The following is a 19,007-nucleotide window of genomic DNA, read 5'->3' as shown; positions in this document are numbered from 1 at the left end:
TTTTTATCTCTCTTCTCTCTTCCTCTGTCCTTCAGTCCTGCCAACACCATTATGTAGTCAGTCCCTGTAGGATTTCGGAGGCTCTTTTTGTCGTTGTTGTGGCCTGAAATGCCTAATTTCACTGCAGCTTTCCTAAAAAAAATGTGATGCAAGTTGAAATGTTTGTTGCATTTGCATAAATTGTTGTGAGTGCAACATCCTGGCTGGATGGCTGACAAATTAATGGACAAATCAACCAGAAGTGTCTTAAGTGTCTTAGCATGGAGTGAGGCTACCATGAGACTCTAAAACAGCTCCAACGCTCCTTTCAAAGTCTCTGCTGAGGTTCCTCAACAAGATATTACCTCATCTATATTTACAACTTTTATTTAATTCGGTACTCTCACTGAGTAGGCGTGCCATGATAATTACCTTTATTGGACAATATATTGTCCCTGAAATAACAACAATAAACTATATTATTGGCATTTTTAAGACCATTTTAAGCTACTGCTATAATGATAATATGACGGCGCGAGTACACACTTTCAAATTAACTGTTAAATTTTAGGATTCAGATATTAGAATGATAATATGAAAGAAAATATAAAGAACTTTAGTAAGAGTGACCCAAAATTACTTAATTTAGACTAAACACAAAATTTGGTTAACAAAAACAAACCAAGTGATGCATCTTGCGACTAATAGAACAGGTTAGCTAAGCTCTGGGAACACCACCGTCAACTCCATAATCTGGTCAGTGTGTTTTAGGAGATCTGACAGCCTGGGAGCTGGGTGGTTTGCTTTTGGATTTACGGAGGGGTGGATGACGTTGCCAGTGGGTAAAATATCAAACGGCAGACTTTTTGGCTCATTGTAAAGGGGTTGGCAAGCTAACAATAATCAGGACTGTTCCTCTTTCACACTGTGTACCGGTGAGCTACACTGTGTCATCTTTAAAGGCTTTAAAGGTTTTTTTTGTTTGTTTTTTTTTAAATTTTCTCTGGACTCATGGCAGTCGGCAGGGGGGACAGAAAAAAAGGGTGAATCATTGCGCTCAAGTCTCATGATGACCCTGCAGGTTAAATCTGTAATCATGTTGGCTAAAATGCAAGCATGTATCAGTATGTATCGTATATATCGTATTATCGTATCGAACTCGATAACATAATTACAATCTCACACATAACTAAATAGATGTGAAAATGAAATATAATATTATTAAGAGTTATGGAGAAGGTAGTGGAAATCAGCAGTCTGAGTTGAGATCTAGTGACTGCAAAGACCGTATCACCACATCCCTGGTGCACAGAAGCATCTTAGATTTTTCTCCTTCTAACTCTGATTGAGGTTTTCCTTTAATTTCTCCGCTGTGGATACATGATGGACTTTATGTGTACATAGATGTGTGTTTTCAGGCCTTTACAGTTCCCTCAGCATCCAGACTGCTACAGCAGGTTTGAGTGATTGCCTTTATAAAGTGCTCCTGTTATGTCACTGAAAGGAGTCGACTGCTGCGGTTCAACACATCATTTGTCTCTTTAAGAGGATCCAGTGTGTGTTTATGCTCGTGTCTAACCTTCAGAGACTCATCCCTCTTCACTCTTGTCTCCCGCTCAGGTTGTGCAAAGGCGGGAGGCGTGCGCTTCTCAGAGGAACCCCCCGCCGCCGGAGCCCCATCACATGTTCACTTCGATGAAAAGCTGCATGACTCGGTCGTCATGGTGACTCCGGAGGATGATGGCAACTTCATGGTCAAGGTGTGTTAAACCCTGCAATAGAATGACACTCGATTGATACAATGGAGGAGTAAGATTTATCCTAAAAATGACATTGATCAGTGTTTTCAGTATGCGCCCATGATATTGTAATTTTGATCACTGAATCTAGATATCAATGGATCGTTACACTTTTATGTGATATATGCCTTAAATGACAGAAACAAGGAAATAAATTAATTCAGCTTTTTATGATACTGCCCTGTCCAGTGTATAAGGGTGTAATTAATTGTGTTGTGTCAAGTTTTTTTGCTCATGATCAGTTGAGAAAATAATAATAATGCATGTTATGACACATTTGTTTTAATAGCAAGCTAGCTTCAAAAATAATGTTCTCTCCCAAATCAACAGAACTTAAAATAATATTATTATGATTTTTATGAAAACACTCCAGGATTATGACAATATAAACACATACGCTGTTATTAAGGATCTTCAAAGTCATGCATGAAACTTAAATGGAAAGGAGATGTTATCTGTTATGCACAGAAGAGGTTAATATGATTGTTCTGCTTTTTATGTAAAAAATGTTGCAACCACACGATGATCTGGCATGAATCCATTTAGGTTCAATGAGTCACACTAAAATACTGGAAATGTTTGTTTTTTTTCTAAGAGATAATGATCATCTTCTTTTTTTTATTACATACTCGGTTATCAGCTGGCATCCTCACATGCTCCCTTGGATCCAAAATGTTCTGGAGTATTTTTCTGCTCAGCCTGCAGACATTTTTCAGTCCCCATCTGCTTCATGGACACCATGTTCAGCAGATCGCTTAATCCAAGTCCAAGTGAGTGTCCCTGCCAGGGTTATAAGAAAATCTCTGCGGATCAGATGCACATTAAAAACATGTGATTAAAACGTCCGATATACTATAACGTGAGCAAACAGGAGCTGTTAAGGACAAGCTGCCCAGTGACCAGGGAAAATGATGGCATTGTACGTTTCTGCAAACTTAAAAATACATTACATTTGTAAGTGTCCTATTTATAATATCAAAGTTTCTGAAGTTGTGACGTAAGACAGAGGCTAAAATTGAAATGTGGAGCTGAAGGGGACGGTGGTTTGTGAAAAACCTAGGCAAGATGATTTCCGAGCTGCAGAACAGTCTTCAAGACTAACCATAATCCTAACAAAAATATAACCAGGTGTGATTTAGCGAGCGATTGCTGTGCTTGCAATGGCTTTTCAGGCATCAAACATAGGTGTTTATAGCGACCCGTTGTTGTTTTTCAGCATCCTTTTGAGGCCTGAAAAGCTTTTTTTACCGAGAAATTGCTGTTTTTCCTACCTAGATTATGGCCCAAGAGGCGGTTGTTTTTTTACAGAGATATCTGAGCTTTTCCTGGCAAGATAGTGGCCTAAAAAACAGGTTGTTTTTATCAAGACAACGCTGCTTTTCCTGGCAAGATAGTGGCTTGAAAATTGGTCATTCTTTACTGAGACATGGCTGCTTTTCCTGCTGGAATAGAGCCTGAAAAGTAGTTGTTTTTTACTGAGATTGCTGCTTTTCCTGCTGAAATTGTGCCCCCCAAACTGGGCACTTTAAGCCAAAACATGATATTTTCCTAACTGTAACTGTTTTTTGATCCTAAACCTAACAACACTTACCTACAGCCTTTTTGAAATGCAAAGTTTCAACGTATCAGCTACATGGCAATGTGCAAAGATAACAGATATCATTTGCAGAAGCTAACAATGCCAACATTTTTTTGGTGAGTAGACTAGGAGTCAACAGTTTAAAGGTGGATTTTTGCAGAGGCACAAGATTCTGTATCATTTCAGCTTCAAATTGATCAGTTAGAATAAAACCCCAGGCCAAACCAAGCTACAATACTAAAGATACACAGATTTATCACCACCAAACGAAGTTTTCTTAAAACTCTTATACTTGGCCATAATTAGCGGCTCGACTTCCATGGATGTCAGTTTTTCCAGTGGTGGATATAATGTCAGAAGATAACTCTTTGATCTAGTGGGGCAGTGTCCTCAGTTTATGGGCTTTATCTGCAAAACATCCAGGAGAAGATTAAAGTCTTTTTTCATCACCGTTAATCTCCTCTGTCGGCCATAAAGGCAGGAAACAATGATATCAGACTTCTCATCTGTTCTCTGCTGTCAGCTCTTAAATCCAGGAGGAACTCAACGTAGGAGCCAAGTGGCAGAAACACAAGGTGCCAAAGGCTCCAAAAACACTTAGAAAATTGCAATAATAAAGCCTTTGGAAAGACCTGTGTACCTTAAATTTGACAATCAGTAACCATTAACTTGTTTCATCTGTGCCGAAGTCGTTAACATTGCAAACAATGAAAAATGTTTCCTCTAACTGCCTAATTAAAATATAGCTCATTTTTTCTCTTTAATCCTACTTTGTCTCAGCAGCAGTTCTTTGTGGATTTTTCCTCTTTGAATTTATTGTTGTGAACATCCACCATTATTAGAAAACAGGGAGTGAGATGAGCGCTATTTGCAGCAAAGATCCTTAGCTGAACCTCAGCACAGGATGTGGACTGAAATATCTCAATATGTCCCCCAGAGGATGAATCCTAATGGCTTTGGTGATTCCCTGACGTCCTGCTGCACCGCCATGAGGCTGATATTTATGGTTTTGGGTGAAGCTTCTTGGCAACAGTTAAAAGGATTACCAGGAAATTCAGCAGATATTCATTCCCCCCTCAGGATGAATTGCAGTAACTTTGGTGCTTTTCTGACTGAACATCTAGCACCAACATGAAGCCAAAGTTTTAATTTGTTTAATGACTTCATTTATACCTACCAAACTATTCAGCCTTAAGTGCTAATCAGCAAATATTAGTAGGCTGATAGGCTAAATCAATGAGTGTAGATAAAGATGGATGATGCGTCTCTATTTCGTCTCACTGTGAAAAAAAAAAAATTAGAAGCCAGAATATCCTGGATACAGCTGCTGCCATCTTGCTTTAGTGACATCATTTGGAGCCAGAGTCTGCACAGTAGCGTTTTCCGCAGTATTGAGATCCCGCCCTCTGACCAATCACAAGCAGTGCCATTGATCATAAGCACATAAACTGCCACACAGCTGTCAATCATGATATCAAGCTTCTTTTTTACAGCATTAATATAAAGTCTATGAGCAAAACTAAGATGGAAAGCATGGTAAACATTATTGCTATTATTAATATTTAATCCATAAAATGATCATTTGTTTATCAAATACTTGCTTGTGTTACAATGAATCTGGGAAGAAAACTTATGTTTGCTCACATGCTTTCAAGGTAAACTAAAAATCCAAAAACTGAAAAAATTCTCAATGAATTTGAGTAAACAGCAACCGTGTTTAAGAACAACAAAACTATACCAAAACATCCATATACAAACTGTCACACAACTTGTGCAGTAAAATCCAAGTCTCATTTGTTAAGTTGTATGCTCAGTACTTCCCAAACACAGAGACTATTTATGCAGAAGTGTTTTAAATAGTAAGGTCTTGGTGGAAAAGTGTGTGTTTGTTAAGTATTGAGCATCTGGCTGGGTTAATGAGACTTGGATTATACTGCACGAGCTGTGTGACAGTTTATAAATTGATTTTTAGTTATAGTTCTTTTGTCGTTTAACATGAACCCCTTTTTCTTCAATTCATCAAGATTCTTCATTCTTCGTTCACCATGGAGGCATGCAAAATAAAGATTTCTTCATGAATTCAAATGATATGCAAATGATCATTTTGTGGTTGAAGTATTCCTTTAAACATCAGCATGCCACTAGTGAGGATGTTAACATTTACCTCAAAATTTTTCTGTGCTTTACGGAGCTGCTAGCTTGGCTGAACATCCGAAGTCTTGTTTTTAGATGTTGGCTGAGGACACTAAAGAGAAAAACAAGGACATTGTTATGGATGAATAATAGCTGCTAATGTAAAAGCAATTTAAATCTTGAGGAAAGACATGCACAAAAACAAAGGACCAACCACATGATTTATCTGTCAAGTCACTGATTTGTTTCTCTTCAAGTGGCTGGCACACAAAATCAAGTGCATCTCAAGTAGCTCACGTTTTCAGAGAAGATTTCCTGCCTGCAGGCAGAGTATGTCCTTGAATCATTTATATCAATATTACAGGTTGATTTGAGCTGTTGTTCTCATTTATCTCCTTTTCATTGTTACTGAATAACCTCCTCACTTTAGTTAATAAATTCAACCACTACGACATTCCTTTGTACCTTTCACTTTTCTGCAGATTTATGACAAATTTAAATGTAAGAATGACTGTCCCAGATTGAAGTGCTCTAAATTTGGATGTTAGATCTGCCTTAACTCTTTGAAACCTGAGCAAATTGGCTTAATTTCTTTCACAAACATAGTTGAATGGCCCTAAAATTAGCAAGAAATTAGTAAATAAAAGTTACAATAAAATTACCTTTAAAAAGCATAAACAGAAAAAAAGAGGATAGTGGGAACAAAATTAGTAAAAACTTGTGAGAAATTACCCCAAAAAGCAGAAAAAGGAATTGTGAGAAATTAATAAAAAGTAACAAGAAAATTATGTGAAGGGGGGAAAAAAAGAAAAAATTGCAGAAATTAGTAAAAAGCCTTAAGAAAATTGCTTGAAAATAAGAAATAACAAAACGCAGCACATGAAAACTGATGTCAGTCCAGGTGTTAAAAGGGTTAATAGAAAACAAACGCATTCAGAAGGATTTCTGGTTTTAGCCTTCTTCTGCTGCTATTTCTCAGTAATACCAAAATCTCAAAGCAAAGTTCTGCACACGCTGACTGTAACTAAGCCTCTCCAAGCTTTGAAACTCATTCACGGCCAAATCGATTTGCCTAAAAGCGGCGTGTGCTCGTGTAGATGAACTACAAACTTGGCTGTGACCTTCACAGTTACAGAGCGGCGTGTGTGAGTGTGTTTCTCAGAGCTCTTTGAGTGTGCTTGAGAGTGGGCTCGGAGTTCTGTCAGCCTGGCGTCGTGGTTCATTGTGGAGCTGGGGGGGGGGGGTTGCTATGGAGATGGCCAGGCGGTTGTACAGAGCAAAGATGAGGCGGGAGTGTGTGGGATGGAAGTGGGATGCACACAACAGCTGTATGAATACCAGTTCTGATGAAGGTAATTTGAATTTCACAAAGTCTGAATGCAGGCGGGTCGTTTAGAAACAACACATAATGTTGTTCATTTTTCTGTTTGTGTTTCTGCTAAGATGGTGAGGTAGAGGATGCAAATGAGCAGCTGTCAGTGCTACAGAGTTCAGCTGAGAAATTGCTGCTGCGGAGGCCAATTCAAATCTTTTGCATGACTCAGGACAGCCATGTTTGTCAACTTACAGATCATGTTTTTGAGCTTTTGAGTTTTCTGCAGGTTTACATGCTCATGAACTGTAATCATTCAACTGTAAGATACCAGATTAACAGTTAATGACTGTAAGGATGTGCAGCTTCCGACAGGAAACACTGCCTTCCAATTAAGAGAAGGAAAATTCTCTTAGTGTATTTTGCATACACAATGAATCATATATCTGAATAAAATGTGACAGGTGATGCAACATTAGAGTTGGCTCTCATTAATCACGTTTGATATTCGTGAGAGCCAGAGACTTGGTGGCTAGGTTGTTCATGCTGATTTAAAATGTGCTTAAAGTGAGTCGTTACAAGAATTACTGCACAGTTCTCCGACCAGCATTATAGATAAAGACATCTCAAACTATTTTGTCCCCCAAAATTATTGTGTGTACGTAGGCTTTTTAAACGTAAACCTGCTAAAAAGTGGCAATAGACTTCTATCTCATTGCCAGTAGACCAGAGCTGTGTACACAGCTCTGCAGCAGACAAGTATGCCTTACTGTATTTGTGTGTTTTCACTGGTGAGTCACATTCAACGTCATGCACATGCCAGAAAACAGATTAATAAACAGTAGAAAGCAGCATGGAGGCCAGTGAAAATGTAAGTGGTTTCATCTTTTTTATCTCTCTTACTTATTCACTCTCTTTTTCAAACTCGGGGCTGACTCAATTCGGATTGATGAGTTTGGCGGAAACGGACCTTTTTTTTGTGTTTTGCCCTCCGGCAACCACGTCTTTACCCCATGCTGTCATCTCAGTTAGTTCTTATTTTTGAAATCCTTTAGTTAGTCTGGTGTGTCTATAAAGCTATGCTTTTTACACCTCCACACCAGCGATAGCCATGGCCAAAGGCATTATGATACCAGGTTTTCCATCTGTCCCTTTCTTTTGAAGAAATATCTCAACAACGGCTTGACCGAATATCTTAAAATTTGGCACGGATGTCCACTTGTGATGAACTGATTCTATTTTGGTGGTCAAAAGTTCATGGTTTGTTTTTTTTTTTTTCCTGTCTGATATCTTACATTTCTAGCTAGGACAGAGTGTTCTGTGACTGGATCGTCTCGGTAAACTTGACATACAAGTTCATAAAATGTGTGGTATTCCCCTTCAAGTTGGGTGAAGAATTGCGCCATTGTTTTTGGAGGAAAGATGAGTCGTTTGTGTCTCTGGGTGTATCCGACTCTCAGTGTTACACATCTTCAGAAATGACATGATAATGCCATCGCTCAGTAGTGCACTCGTACACTAGACTTGAAATTGCGTACTGACTGAAATGTTTTATATTGGTCATCACGTCTTGGTCTCCACCACTGAAGCAATCTCTCTGTTGGTCCAAATCTGCAGCGTGAAATTCATATTAAATCAGTTTTTCAGAGGCAGTTTTCAATGTCTGGACATGCGTGGGTCTTCACTCACAGAATGATTATTGTTTTTCTCTGCAGCGCTCCGTCAGCGTTCCCTCTCTCCCGTCTAACTCCACGCTGTGTGCAGACTGCTCTGCCGCTTTAACCAGGGGTCATGTGGGGCCACAACCGCCGTTCGCAGCTTGTAGCTGGAGGGGCTTTAGGCTTATCTCTCCTCGCCTGCTCTTCCCTGCGGTCTCCTCTCTCGCTGTCTCTCTTTGTTATCCCAACTCCTCTGTGAGGCTTTCTTCACTCCTCTCTGTGACGATTCCCTCATGAATTTTTCTCTTTGCGGAGCGTTAGGCAACTAGCTCTACATCATTCGCCTCTCTCCACCTGTCTGTTGCTCTCACTTCCCTTCTTTATAGTCTCCTTTTAAATTTTTCACATGGGTAATATGAACTGAAAAGGTGTGAAATGTGCTGTATGCAGCAGCAACAGGAAATAACCGTTTGATTGCATGAATTATGTACATAATTTTGAGCCTGGTTTTCATTTCTATCTTCATTATATATTTGAGTCAGTATGAAAAGTTAGTAAAATGTCAGAATATAGCAACAAACTAAAAAAAATGGCCGTCACTAGTTCCCAGATCTACAGGCAAAATAAAAAAACTGCTTTTTTTGTATCAACAGTCCCTAAACCCAAAGGTGGTCAAATTTCAGTTATATAAATAGGATAAAAAACAGCACATACTCACATTAAAGGAAGCTGTCTGGTGTGTTTTTGATTAATAAATGACTGACATTGTTAATCACTTATGAAAATTTATGATGAATCATTCTTGGTCAATCAGTTAAAGCACTAATCTTTTTTCTGGCCAAAAATCTCTTTGAAATAAATTATTTAGGGTAGTAAATGGCTTCAAAACGTCAGTCTACAAACCAATTGGTGATGTCGGGTCCACTTTATACAGTCTTTGGTTGCAACTTATGATTGTTTTTGTTAGCGATTAATAATAAAAAAAATGTCCAAAGTTTCTCAAAGTCCAATGTGTCTTCTTCAGACTGCTTGTTTTGTCTGTGTAACAGTCCAGAACCTAAAAATATTCTATTTATAATGATATAAAACAGAAAAAAAGCAGAAGATTGTCACATTGGCAAAGCTGAAAATGACAGTATTTTGCATTTTTGTCTTGAAAAAGTAATTATCAAAATAGATGCACATTTATTTTCTGTCGATTGACTTATCTTGGCAGCTCTAGCTTTGGCTATGTTACTCAACTTGTTCATTGCTACCAAACAGAAAATCCATACAAAATGCCACCTTTGAATTTCTGCCTGTTGGGGGTCAATTTTGGCAGCCATGTTAGGATTGTTGAGCTCTTGAAGAGTCTTTGCCTCAGCCTTCAAACTGCTGTAGAAGGTGTAACCACATTTAAAATTAACCTCTTGAATTACAGCCATCTCTGTTCACATGGGATTAGTATTATTGGAAGATTTTTGAGTTGAGTGAAATCCAGGAGGTAACTCTGTATTATTTCCCGTCTGGCTAAAATTGCCAATTTGGCAGAGGTGAGGGGGTTTGCAATCGCCAGAGCAATAACTAATGATTTCAATTAGAGGACTCCCTCATGGAAAACTCAGCCCAACAGTGTATTGCTTATGAGAGTTACTTATCCATGTTCCCCATAGAAAATAATCCTTTATTTATTGAGCTGTAATGGACTTACACTATGGAATGTGAGGGCAAGCCAAAGCCGTTTTCCTCTCTATAAATCCCTCTCTCCCTATGTTACAGTCAGATTAGTCCAAAGTTTTTAGGAGACACAAAGACAGCCATTGTTTTTCCTCCTAATCACTAAATCTTTACTTGACTCTTTCCCTTTCAACTCTTTAAACATCTCTCTCTTTCCCTCACGCTGCAGGTTGGCTTCCTGAAGACGCAGCACCGGTACGAAATAGTGTTCACCTTGCCCGAGGTCCCAGCTCTGGGGAAGGATGTGTGTCCAGCACCTGTGCCCAGTCCACACCTCCGGATCACTGATATCACTCCGGCACCAGAGGGTAAGACCATGAAAGGATGAGGAAAAACAAAACAAGAGTAAACAAAGCCAAGTGCATTTAAAAGAACTAGTTTACTGGTCCAATTGTGGTTTCTCCACCGCGCTTTAACTGGTTTCAGCTAAATAAATACAACTGCTGCAGGTGCACTGAATTCACAATATATTCTGAAAATGGGGGTAGGGTTACAGCAATGACATTAATAGAAACCATTCCTTGGTAGTTCCTGTAGTTTTTCAATCATGGTATATAGCAAAGTCTGAGTACCAGCACCATGGGTATAAGTTCAGTTTCTGAAGTACAAAACAAGGCCACTGTGACCTTGCATCCATCTCATTCTTATTAATGCAATAGCCTTGAGGGAATTTTCTCAAATTTGGCACCAAGGTTCACTTGGGCTCCAGGATGAACTGCTTAGCAACTGGGGTCAAAGATCAAGGTTGATGTGACCTGATGAAATATATTTGTGGCCATAACTCAAGAATTTATACAGTGATTATGACAAAAATTTCCACAAATGTCTAATAGAGTTATACAATAAATTGATGACATTTTATATGCAAAAGGTCAAAGGTCAATTTTACTATTATTCAATGCCATAACTCAGGAACAGAAGGGAAGATGTTTGGTCAGATAAGATCAGTCTCGTTTGGATTTAACTGTAAGAAGTTCTGAGTCCTCCACAAACTTACGTCTGCAATGCATGCAGTCAACTTGTTAATAAAACCACTATAATTTAAGCTTTCAGAGACATATAGCTGGGTATCATCTGCATAATAATGGATAAAAAATCCAATTTCTTATAATATTACCAAGTGGTGTCATATATGGGCTGAAAAGAGCTGGGCCTGAAATAGAGCCCTGTGGAACAGCACGTCAGGTCTATTTTATGTGTGGTCATTCATGGCCACATAGTAAGTCGACTAGTTTAGACCTGAACTATTTAAGAACTTTGCCATACAGACTGACCATATGTTCGAGTTTGTTTAGCAGAAATAGTATTATCTGCAGCAAGGGGACAATTTCCTCTCCCTCCCCAGTGGAAATTAGGCCCTAGACCACCTAACACCTCCCCCTTTTTGGACAGACCTAAACAATGTTGTCAATAAAAGAACAGGAAATCTCGACTTGGAAATCTCTCTTACCACACCTGAAATCATTGTATATATGCACTATTTGGATAAGGTCATTCCTCAGTGCTGTACTGCTACACGAGAGTGAAAGTTTTACTGGGGGAGACAGAAAAAAAAGTTTCTTGCATTGGCCGGGAATCGAACCCGGGCCTCCCGCGTGGCAGGCGAGAATTCTACCACTGAACCACCAATGCTTGTATATACAGTCCTGTGCACTAATTTTTTTTCAGACCTGGACCAGTGGCATAAGATAGAAGTGAAGTAGGTTATTGGTTGAAAACTGTGAAACATTTCATCACAACTGGTTAACTCATTGTACGTGTTAAATTCAGGTTGCACACATTATTATTTACCACCATTGACTTGCTCACAATCACCATGGCAGAGTTTGATCAGTCTATAACAGCACAGAGTGAATAGTTTTCAGTCTTTTTCTGGTTACAGTGATCATTTACTGTGTCATGCTCTGCAGCTTTTGGGACTGAAGACATTTAAAAAGCAGACCTCTGTGTTCTGCGTGGGAGGGTCTTGGGCTGCATGAAAGCAGAAACTTCCACATGGGAGGGAGTTTAGGGGGAAGTTTTGCCCTAAGCTGAGCTCCTCAATCTGTTCTTTCTCATGCTGTTCACACCCTTTATGGAATTTATGATATGCGGATTTTATTTGAATGGAAATTTTTATTTTGTTAGACAAACCCTTTCATTTAAAAGTAAGTGACATTGTTTGGTTCAGTCAAGACAGAAGAAAGTCAGTCTTAACCCTCACATACCCTGTCAGTCTTAACCCTCTCTTCAGTCACATCGAAGCCAAAAGTCAGTTGCTCTTCTTCAGCTTAATTAAAATGCTTTGATCAGGCTTGAGTAACAAATACAAGAGCAAAAATGGCACATCATTCCAATTCCTGCATCCCTTCAACTTCCTCCTGTGAGTCTTAATGCTGGTAACTTTTAAAGTACTGCAGGCTACATTTTAAAGCATGATTATACTCCATTAGTACTACTTGTGAGATGGGAGAGTAGCTTCAGACACCCTCTCCAACTGCACCTTTCTGCTAATGGATACATGTTTTCTAGTCCATCACGTTGCGTCCATTGTGCAGCTTGGCGTCAATGCGTCTTTTGCATTGACTTTGCATGTAAATTTGCTGCGCAAAACACCTGCATCCTGTTCGGTGTGAACACACCATAACATCTATTGTAGGTAATACACTGACTACAGGTAAGTACCTCATACAACCTCACTTCAAAAAATCCAACCATTACTTTATTATTAAGTATTGCCAGTCTTATAGTGCCTCTTATTACTAGAGCCAGACATACAATTCAACAGTAATTGAGTGTAAAAAACAAACACAAAAGCAGTATTTGTTAGAGGGAGTCCTGATGTCAAACACTTTGTTGCAGTCTGCGTGGAGCAGCAGATGGTTGAGGATTACAGGAAGAGACAGTTGAGACAGCACTAGCTCAGTTATCCGTCTCTGAGGAATCATAAAAACAATACTCAAACACCTCCCTGTGTGTGGATTCTTGTCGCTCGTCATGCTGTTAGAGGTAGTAAACTCCAAACGCTGCAGCGATTTTGAATGTGTGTTTGTGTTTACTGGATTCCCTCTCACCACTAAACCTGCTGATTTGGGCCAAAGGTGATCCTCTAATGTTGCGGGAGTCAGGCCCACTAAATGCCTGTAACTGAAGCAGGTTACTGACCTTTACTTTCAGCCTACTGTCACACCCTTTATATTACTGTAGAGTCTGTGTCTACAGTGGCAGGTACTGGTTTATGTTTACCTGTATGTTTGTTTAATGTACTTTTGACTGTGTGCTCATCACTTCACCCTTTAAAAACAGACACCCCAGGGACAGCCGTGAGAGGTCTCTGATCTTGTTTAGATAGATCTAAAATAAAAACTATAATAGCTAAATAATGTATTATTTTTGCAGCAGAAAGTGAAGGCTTCTGTCTTCCCTGTCATCACTACCTTTTGTTGGTTGCATTCGTAGTATTTCACCGGAATTACACCAGAATTTCCCAAAGAATTTCACGTAGCGGCCCGAGGGAGATAGTTGTTTGCATGACCCTGTATATCTATCCAGTATCAAAACTATAATAGCTAGAGCACTTATTCTTTTTTAGAAGAAAACTACGGCTTCTGTCTTCTGTTTCATCACATTGTACACTCGTAATGACGTCACTGCACTATGTTACCAGTCGTTTAAAATTTGTGCAGGAGTGTCAGGGGAATCGATGATAGTCTATCCAAAGCCCTTTGCATATCTCAAAAACTAAATAATGTATATGGTTCAAATAACTTATGGAGCGCTAGGAAATATTTTGTTTATGTTTCTACATTCATTTTGTTTAATGACACGATTTCAATGTTTTTTATCAGTTGTGTGTTTTTGACTTTCATAAACTTTTAGCTTAGGTCATACAGATTTGAGGGATATGAAACATTTGAAGATAATCCAAAAAGTGACATCACAATAAGCAAAAAATACCAATGAAAGCACTGCAAGACCATTCTATTGCAGAGTTCAAAGGATTATAATATTTTTCATCATTTTGTTCTCTTGACTGCAGTCTGATCCATATTCAAACATCAGCTCACGCAGAGAGAGAAATAAAGAGCACATGTGACGTAAAACGGTGCAATAAAGAGGAAATCTAATCCCTCTTCTTTTTCTTCTTCGCGTTCCCCAGGTGGTCTGAAGGTGACATGTGAGTACATGGCCCAGCAGGAGGGCGTTCTGTGTGAGGAGGTGCTGCTGCTCAGTGAGACCAACGAGGACGTCTGTGTTAAGGTCAAAGTTCACGCCAGAGTCATGGGTGAGGCTACTTTACCAATATGAGAGATAATCACTGCAACACACTGAAGCTTGCAGATGAGCTACTGTCATCTTTTGACAATAGGGGAACAAAAAGTGTGCTTCCATCCACCTGTTTTTGTTCACGTTTTCAGGGGGAAACACCAAAAACTAGAAAATATTGATAATATTCATATTTTTCAGGTGTCTGGCGACACCTGAAAAATATGAATTTTTGAGCTCAGGGAAGGCTGTTTGTTCAAGGCCAGAATATCGCACTATTACAGAGTGCCACAGTAATAAGTCCTCTAAAATAAGTAAAAATTTCAGCACCTCCGGTTGCCTCGTCTCTTCACAATTTTTTGAAGTCCACAGTGATATCTTTTAATCTTTTTTTTTTGGTCCCACCAACAGTCAAAACCCCAAAGATAAGGGCTGGAACAAGAGAAAAATAAAAAATAAAAAAAAAAGTAGCTGCCTACTTTTCTGTCAATTTACTGATCCATTAATTGACTATTTTTTTCAACACCACTTAATTTTAGAAATATAATTTTCTCCAAAGGAGTCCTCATCCAGAGTTTTAAATGATACCATTTCATGTCAACTTGGATTCTTCTTCTTGTAACTTGGATTGGTTCTTCTGCACTAATTGGATCTCATTTTTAAAAATACCCATCTTGAGGCCAATTAGTTTGAGTACAGCTGACTCCTAACATCTTGGAGTCTTTTATATCTGCCTCTGTTAGTTTTAAAGGAAGAACTGACGGATAAACTGAGAGATGAACTTTAACTATTTTCCCTTGTGTGCTGCTGCCTCCTGCTGGTGACGCAGTGCTCTGGTTAGAGTCAATTTAACAGCACTGACGTTAAACACAGACAGCCCAGGGACACACATAGGACGCGTCATGTGGTTTACTTACATTTGAACTATAAGAAAACGTAATAAATGTTTGTTTTAATTACCTACAAAATATACTTTGTAGGTGATCTTTTCGGTAAATGAGGGAGAGTATCAAATCCTTGTTATTTTATTAAAAGCAGTGATTTTTCAGGCATAATAAAATAATTAATAATAAAACTACTCTCCTCCAGTGTAACATTGTTGTTAAGGTTTTTGCTATTGTAAAGCTCCCTGGTGCAGTAATTAATTTGCTTTTTCTCCAGTTAAGTCAGTGTCAGCGAGACTGAATTGGACGCTGGCATTTGTGTCAGCAGATGGAGAATTAGGTAAAGAGGGCGCATGTGTGTGTTTCCCTTTGTGCCAGCGTAAATATAGTAGAGCCAGTGTGTGTGTGCTTGAGGATGAATGGTGGTTGTGTTGCAAGTGTTTATTTTTGCTCACGAAGCGTGACCTGAACATCTGTCCAGATGTCTGTGTGTAATTGAGGCCTGGTTGAGGACCAGCTCAAAGGATTAAGCTCTGCCTCTGCTGCCTCTTAGCTGCACCGCTGTGTTTAGATCAGTGACCGAATAAGGATGATATAACATTGTACTGCTGCGGTACGTTAAGCTTTCAATCTGAATGCAGCGCTTTGTTTAAACTTTCCTGAAGATACTGGATATTACGCTAACTGTTGTCCAGGGAGCGGGGATTCAAGAAAATTTGTCATAAAAAAATGTTAGATTTTTTTTATTTTTATTTTTGTTTAAAAAAATCAAGAAATACTTATTGTCTTAAAAGTAGTCCCCAGTGGAATTAAAACATTGTTTGTCATTAAAAGAAATGTAAAAATTCCTTTAAAATTCATCTTAAAAGAAATGAGGTTGTGTTCATTATGATCATTACCTCTGACAGTAAATCAGTTAATCAACGGTCAATAAAATAAGTATTCCCTTTTTCTTTGATTGAGCAAAAACAGATATTTGGCATCTCTGGCTTTTTAAATGCGACAATTTTCCTTTAGTGCAGCCCTTATTACAGCTATTGTGAAGGGGGAAAAGTGTATTGCATTGGCCGGGAATCGAACCCGGGCCTCCCGCGTGGCAGGCGAGAATTCTACCACTGAACCACCAATGCATTTATATGAATGCCACGTGCAGTCAAAATTTTTCATAGCGAGCAAAAATCATGTGAAACTGCAGATTATGACGCAGTTTTTCGTTTCAACTGTCCCACTGTGGAACTTTGCATCACCGTGGTTAGAAAAAACATTCATTGTAGGTGTTAAAATCAGTGCGCACGCATTATTTACCACCACTGAGTTGTTCGCAATTATCATGACAGAGAGCTGAAGTGGCTGATCAGTGCGCAACAGTACAGAGTGAAAAGTTTTAGCTCCTGTTGTGATTGATAATTTATTGCATCATGCGCGGCAGCTTTTGGGACTGACAAAGGGAGGCCTCTGTGATCCTCATGGGAGGGTCTTGAGCTGGATGTAAGCGGATACTTCCTCATAGGAGGGGTTTGAGGGGGAAGTGTGCCCTACACTAAGAGCCTCAGTCTGTTCTTCTCCATGTGTACACACAGAACGAAAATCTCTTTTTGAAACTTCAAAATAACTGTCAGCGCCTCTAATCAGATTAAGGAAGTATAATAAAGTATGCCTCCTGTTCAGGTTTTATCGTCTATCTTAATCTTTTTTTCCCTTTGTTAACACTCAATACCAACGAAATACAACAAGTATGCTTTAAATGCAGTAAGACTATATTTAGTTATTAGTCCAAATGCAAAGCCAATATCTAATGCAAATAAGAATAATACCCAATGTTTAAAACATAAAAAAGTTCTTGGTTTCTCTTAGGACCATTTAGTCTGTCTTAAATCTTTAACTGTTTCCTCAAATCTGGCTTAAAAAAATCACAAGTGCATAGCACCTTTAACATGTAAACGCTGAAAAATATACTGTGGGCCCACACTCTTAATCTACAGCTTAAATCAAAATGAAACCAAAGAAACCTGTTGCTGGCCTGAATCGAGGCCTCAAAGGCCTAAAACTATATTTGCCCGTTCACTTGTTTACACAATGAAGTAAAGAGAATTCACTGCAATGCAGTTCATTATGAAGTAAACAACGTTTTAGTCGTCAGACCTTCATCTGGTTGAGCCACTCAACTTGATAAAGGTCTGACGGCTGAAACATTGTTTATTAAAAATAATTATAATTTATAATTAAAAATAAATAAGACAGTGTGCAGAAATTCTCTTTCCGTCTATGGTCTATTTCCTTCTACGCACTCGTCCACAAGTTTCTGAGGGTGTACATGAGCCTCCACATTCACTTGTTCACATGAACAATCAAAAGAAATATATGTGCAAGTTTATCAGTACTCACCAGTCCAAGGATTAGTCAGTGGGTTAGGAGGGGGGAAGAGGGGTGATGGATGAAACAGCAGGAACAGTCTACAGCAGCAAACAAACAAATATTTAAGTCACCATAATTGCATTATATTTATTTTTTGAAGTTGTGTTTTGTGGGACCAGTAGTTCTGAATTCAGCAAACAATGGAAAGAATTGTCAGTTCCAGCTTCTTAAGTGTGATTATAATACTGCTTTTCGGAGATTTAAATAATTTAAATGAGATATCCTGTGGTCGCCTGATTGCTGTTTGATAAAACAAGCTGATTTTATTTCATTTCACTATTTCATTTGTAAATAACTGTTATAATTCCACACTTTATTGCCAATTAAAACATCAAATAAATGATTACTTTGTAATTTAGTCTATTAATTTAAAGATTAAGAAATTAATTTACAAAAAAGGTATTAATGCCTATTTTAATTGTACAATTAGTCATTAATTACTTAAATGCTTAATTACTATTTCAGTGACATTTGTGGTCCTCCATTGACAAGATTTGTTTAAAGATGATAAATAGAGATTTAAACAGCAATTCCTGCATCCATAATTATAAGTATATATTTCTGTGCGTCTGTTATCATTTATTCAGGCTTTTACATTACAGAATATGACCGGGAATCGAGGCCCAACCTCCAGTGCAGTACGCGACAATTATACAACCAAATTAGCTTTCCAGACACTCTCTTTAGTCTCAAATGTCCGTCTCCTGAATCAAATAAACTAGCTAAGTAACAAGTATATGAACCATTAAATGACGATTTAACAACAGCTTCTCTTAAACCCTCTAAATGCAAAGCTAACATTATGAACGCAGAGCCAATAGCTGTTATGCTACTTCTAAAGGCTATCCGCGATTAGCAACACAACTCGATTTTAACCCTTGTAACATTTAGTTACGGCAGATAAAACAATACACGGAGTCGTATTTACCTCTTATGGGTCACACATGTCCAAATAAGGCGATAATTGGTCGTCCACAGCAAAGTTACGGACGTTTATGTTGTCAAACGATATTTGGTATTCACTCGACGGACGTTGCTAGCTCGCCTTCGCGTTTCTCTAGCAACCGGCAACTGAAGCCCCGCCCCCTCCATCTGAGAATGTGATTGGCTGTTAGCTTCGGACCCTCCAATCAAAGTAAAGAAACACAAAGACTGACATATTATGCTGCTTAACATATTAGGTTGTTAACTCAAGGGGACTGTTTGGCGCAATTAATTTTGGCAATGTTCATGCACATGGCATAGCCTACATTTAGGCAAGAGTGTGTCATTTTGTTTAATCTCAGC

The 19,007-nt window shown here is 38.6% G+C and overlaps 1 protein-coding gene and 2 non-coding genes across 4 annotated transcripts in view; 1 reads left to right on the top strand and 2 right to left on the bottom strand.

Moving 5' to 3' along the window:
• c23h20orf27 (chromosome 23 C20orf27 homolog) overlaps positions 1-19,007 on the top strand; it is a 38,391-nt gene that overhangs the window by 17,595 nt on the left and 1,789 nt on the right. For both annotated transcript variants that reach the window (XM_042512422.1, XM_042512420.1), the window contains exons 3-5: positions 1,600-1,739; positions 10,346-10,484; positions 14,315-14,440. In XM_042512422.1, the coding sequence (XP_042368356.1) occupies positions 1,600-1,739; positions 10,346-10,484; positions 14,315-14,440 (405 nt within the window). The remainder of the gene's footprint in view (positions 1-1,599; positions 1,740-10,345; positions 10,485-14,314; positions 14,441-19,007) is intronic.
• trnag-gcc lies at positions 11,738-11,808 on the bottom strand. Its single transcript has one exon. It is a non-coding gene; the product is annotated as a tRNA-Gly (tRNA).
• Positions 16,365-16,435, bottom strand: trnag-gcc. Its single transcript has one exon. It is a non-coding gene; the product is annotated as a tRNA-Gly (tRNA).

The sequence above is a fragment of the Plectropomus leopardus genome, chromosome 23 (assembly GCF_008729295.1).
Source record: "Plectropomus leopardus isolate mb chromosome 23, YSFRI_Pleo_2.0, whole genome shotgun sequence".
Taxonomy (NCBI): domain Eukaryota; kingdom Metazoa; phylum Chordata; class Actinopteri; order Perciformes; family Serranidae; genus Plectropomus; species Plectropomus leopardus.
This window is presented reverse-complemented; position numbering and strand designations above follow the sequence as displayed.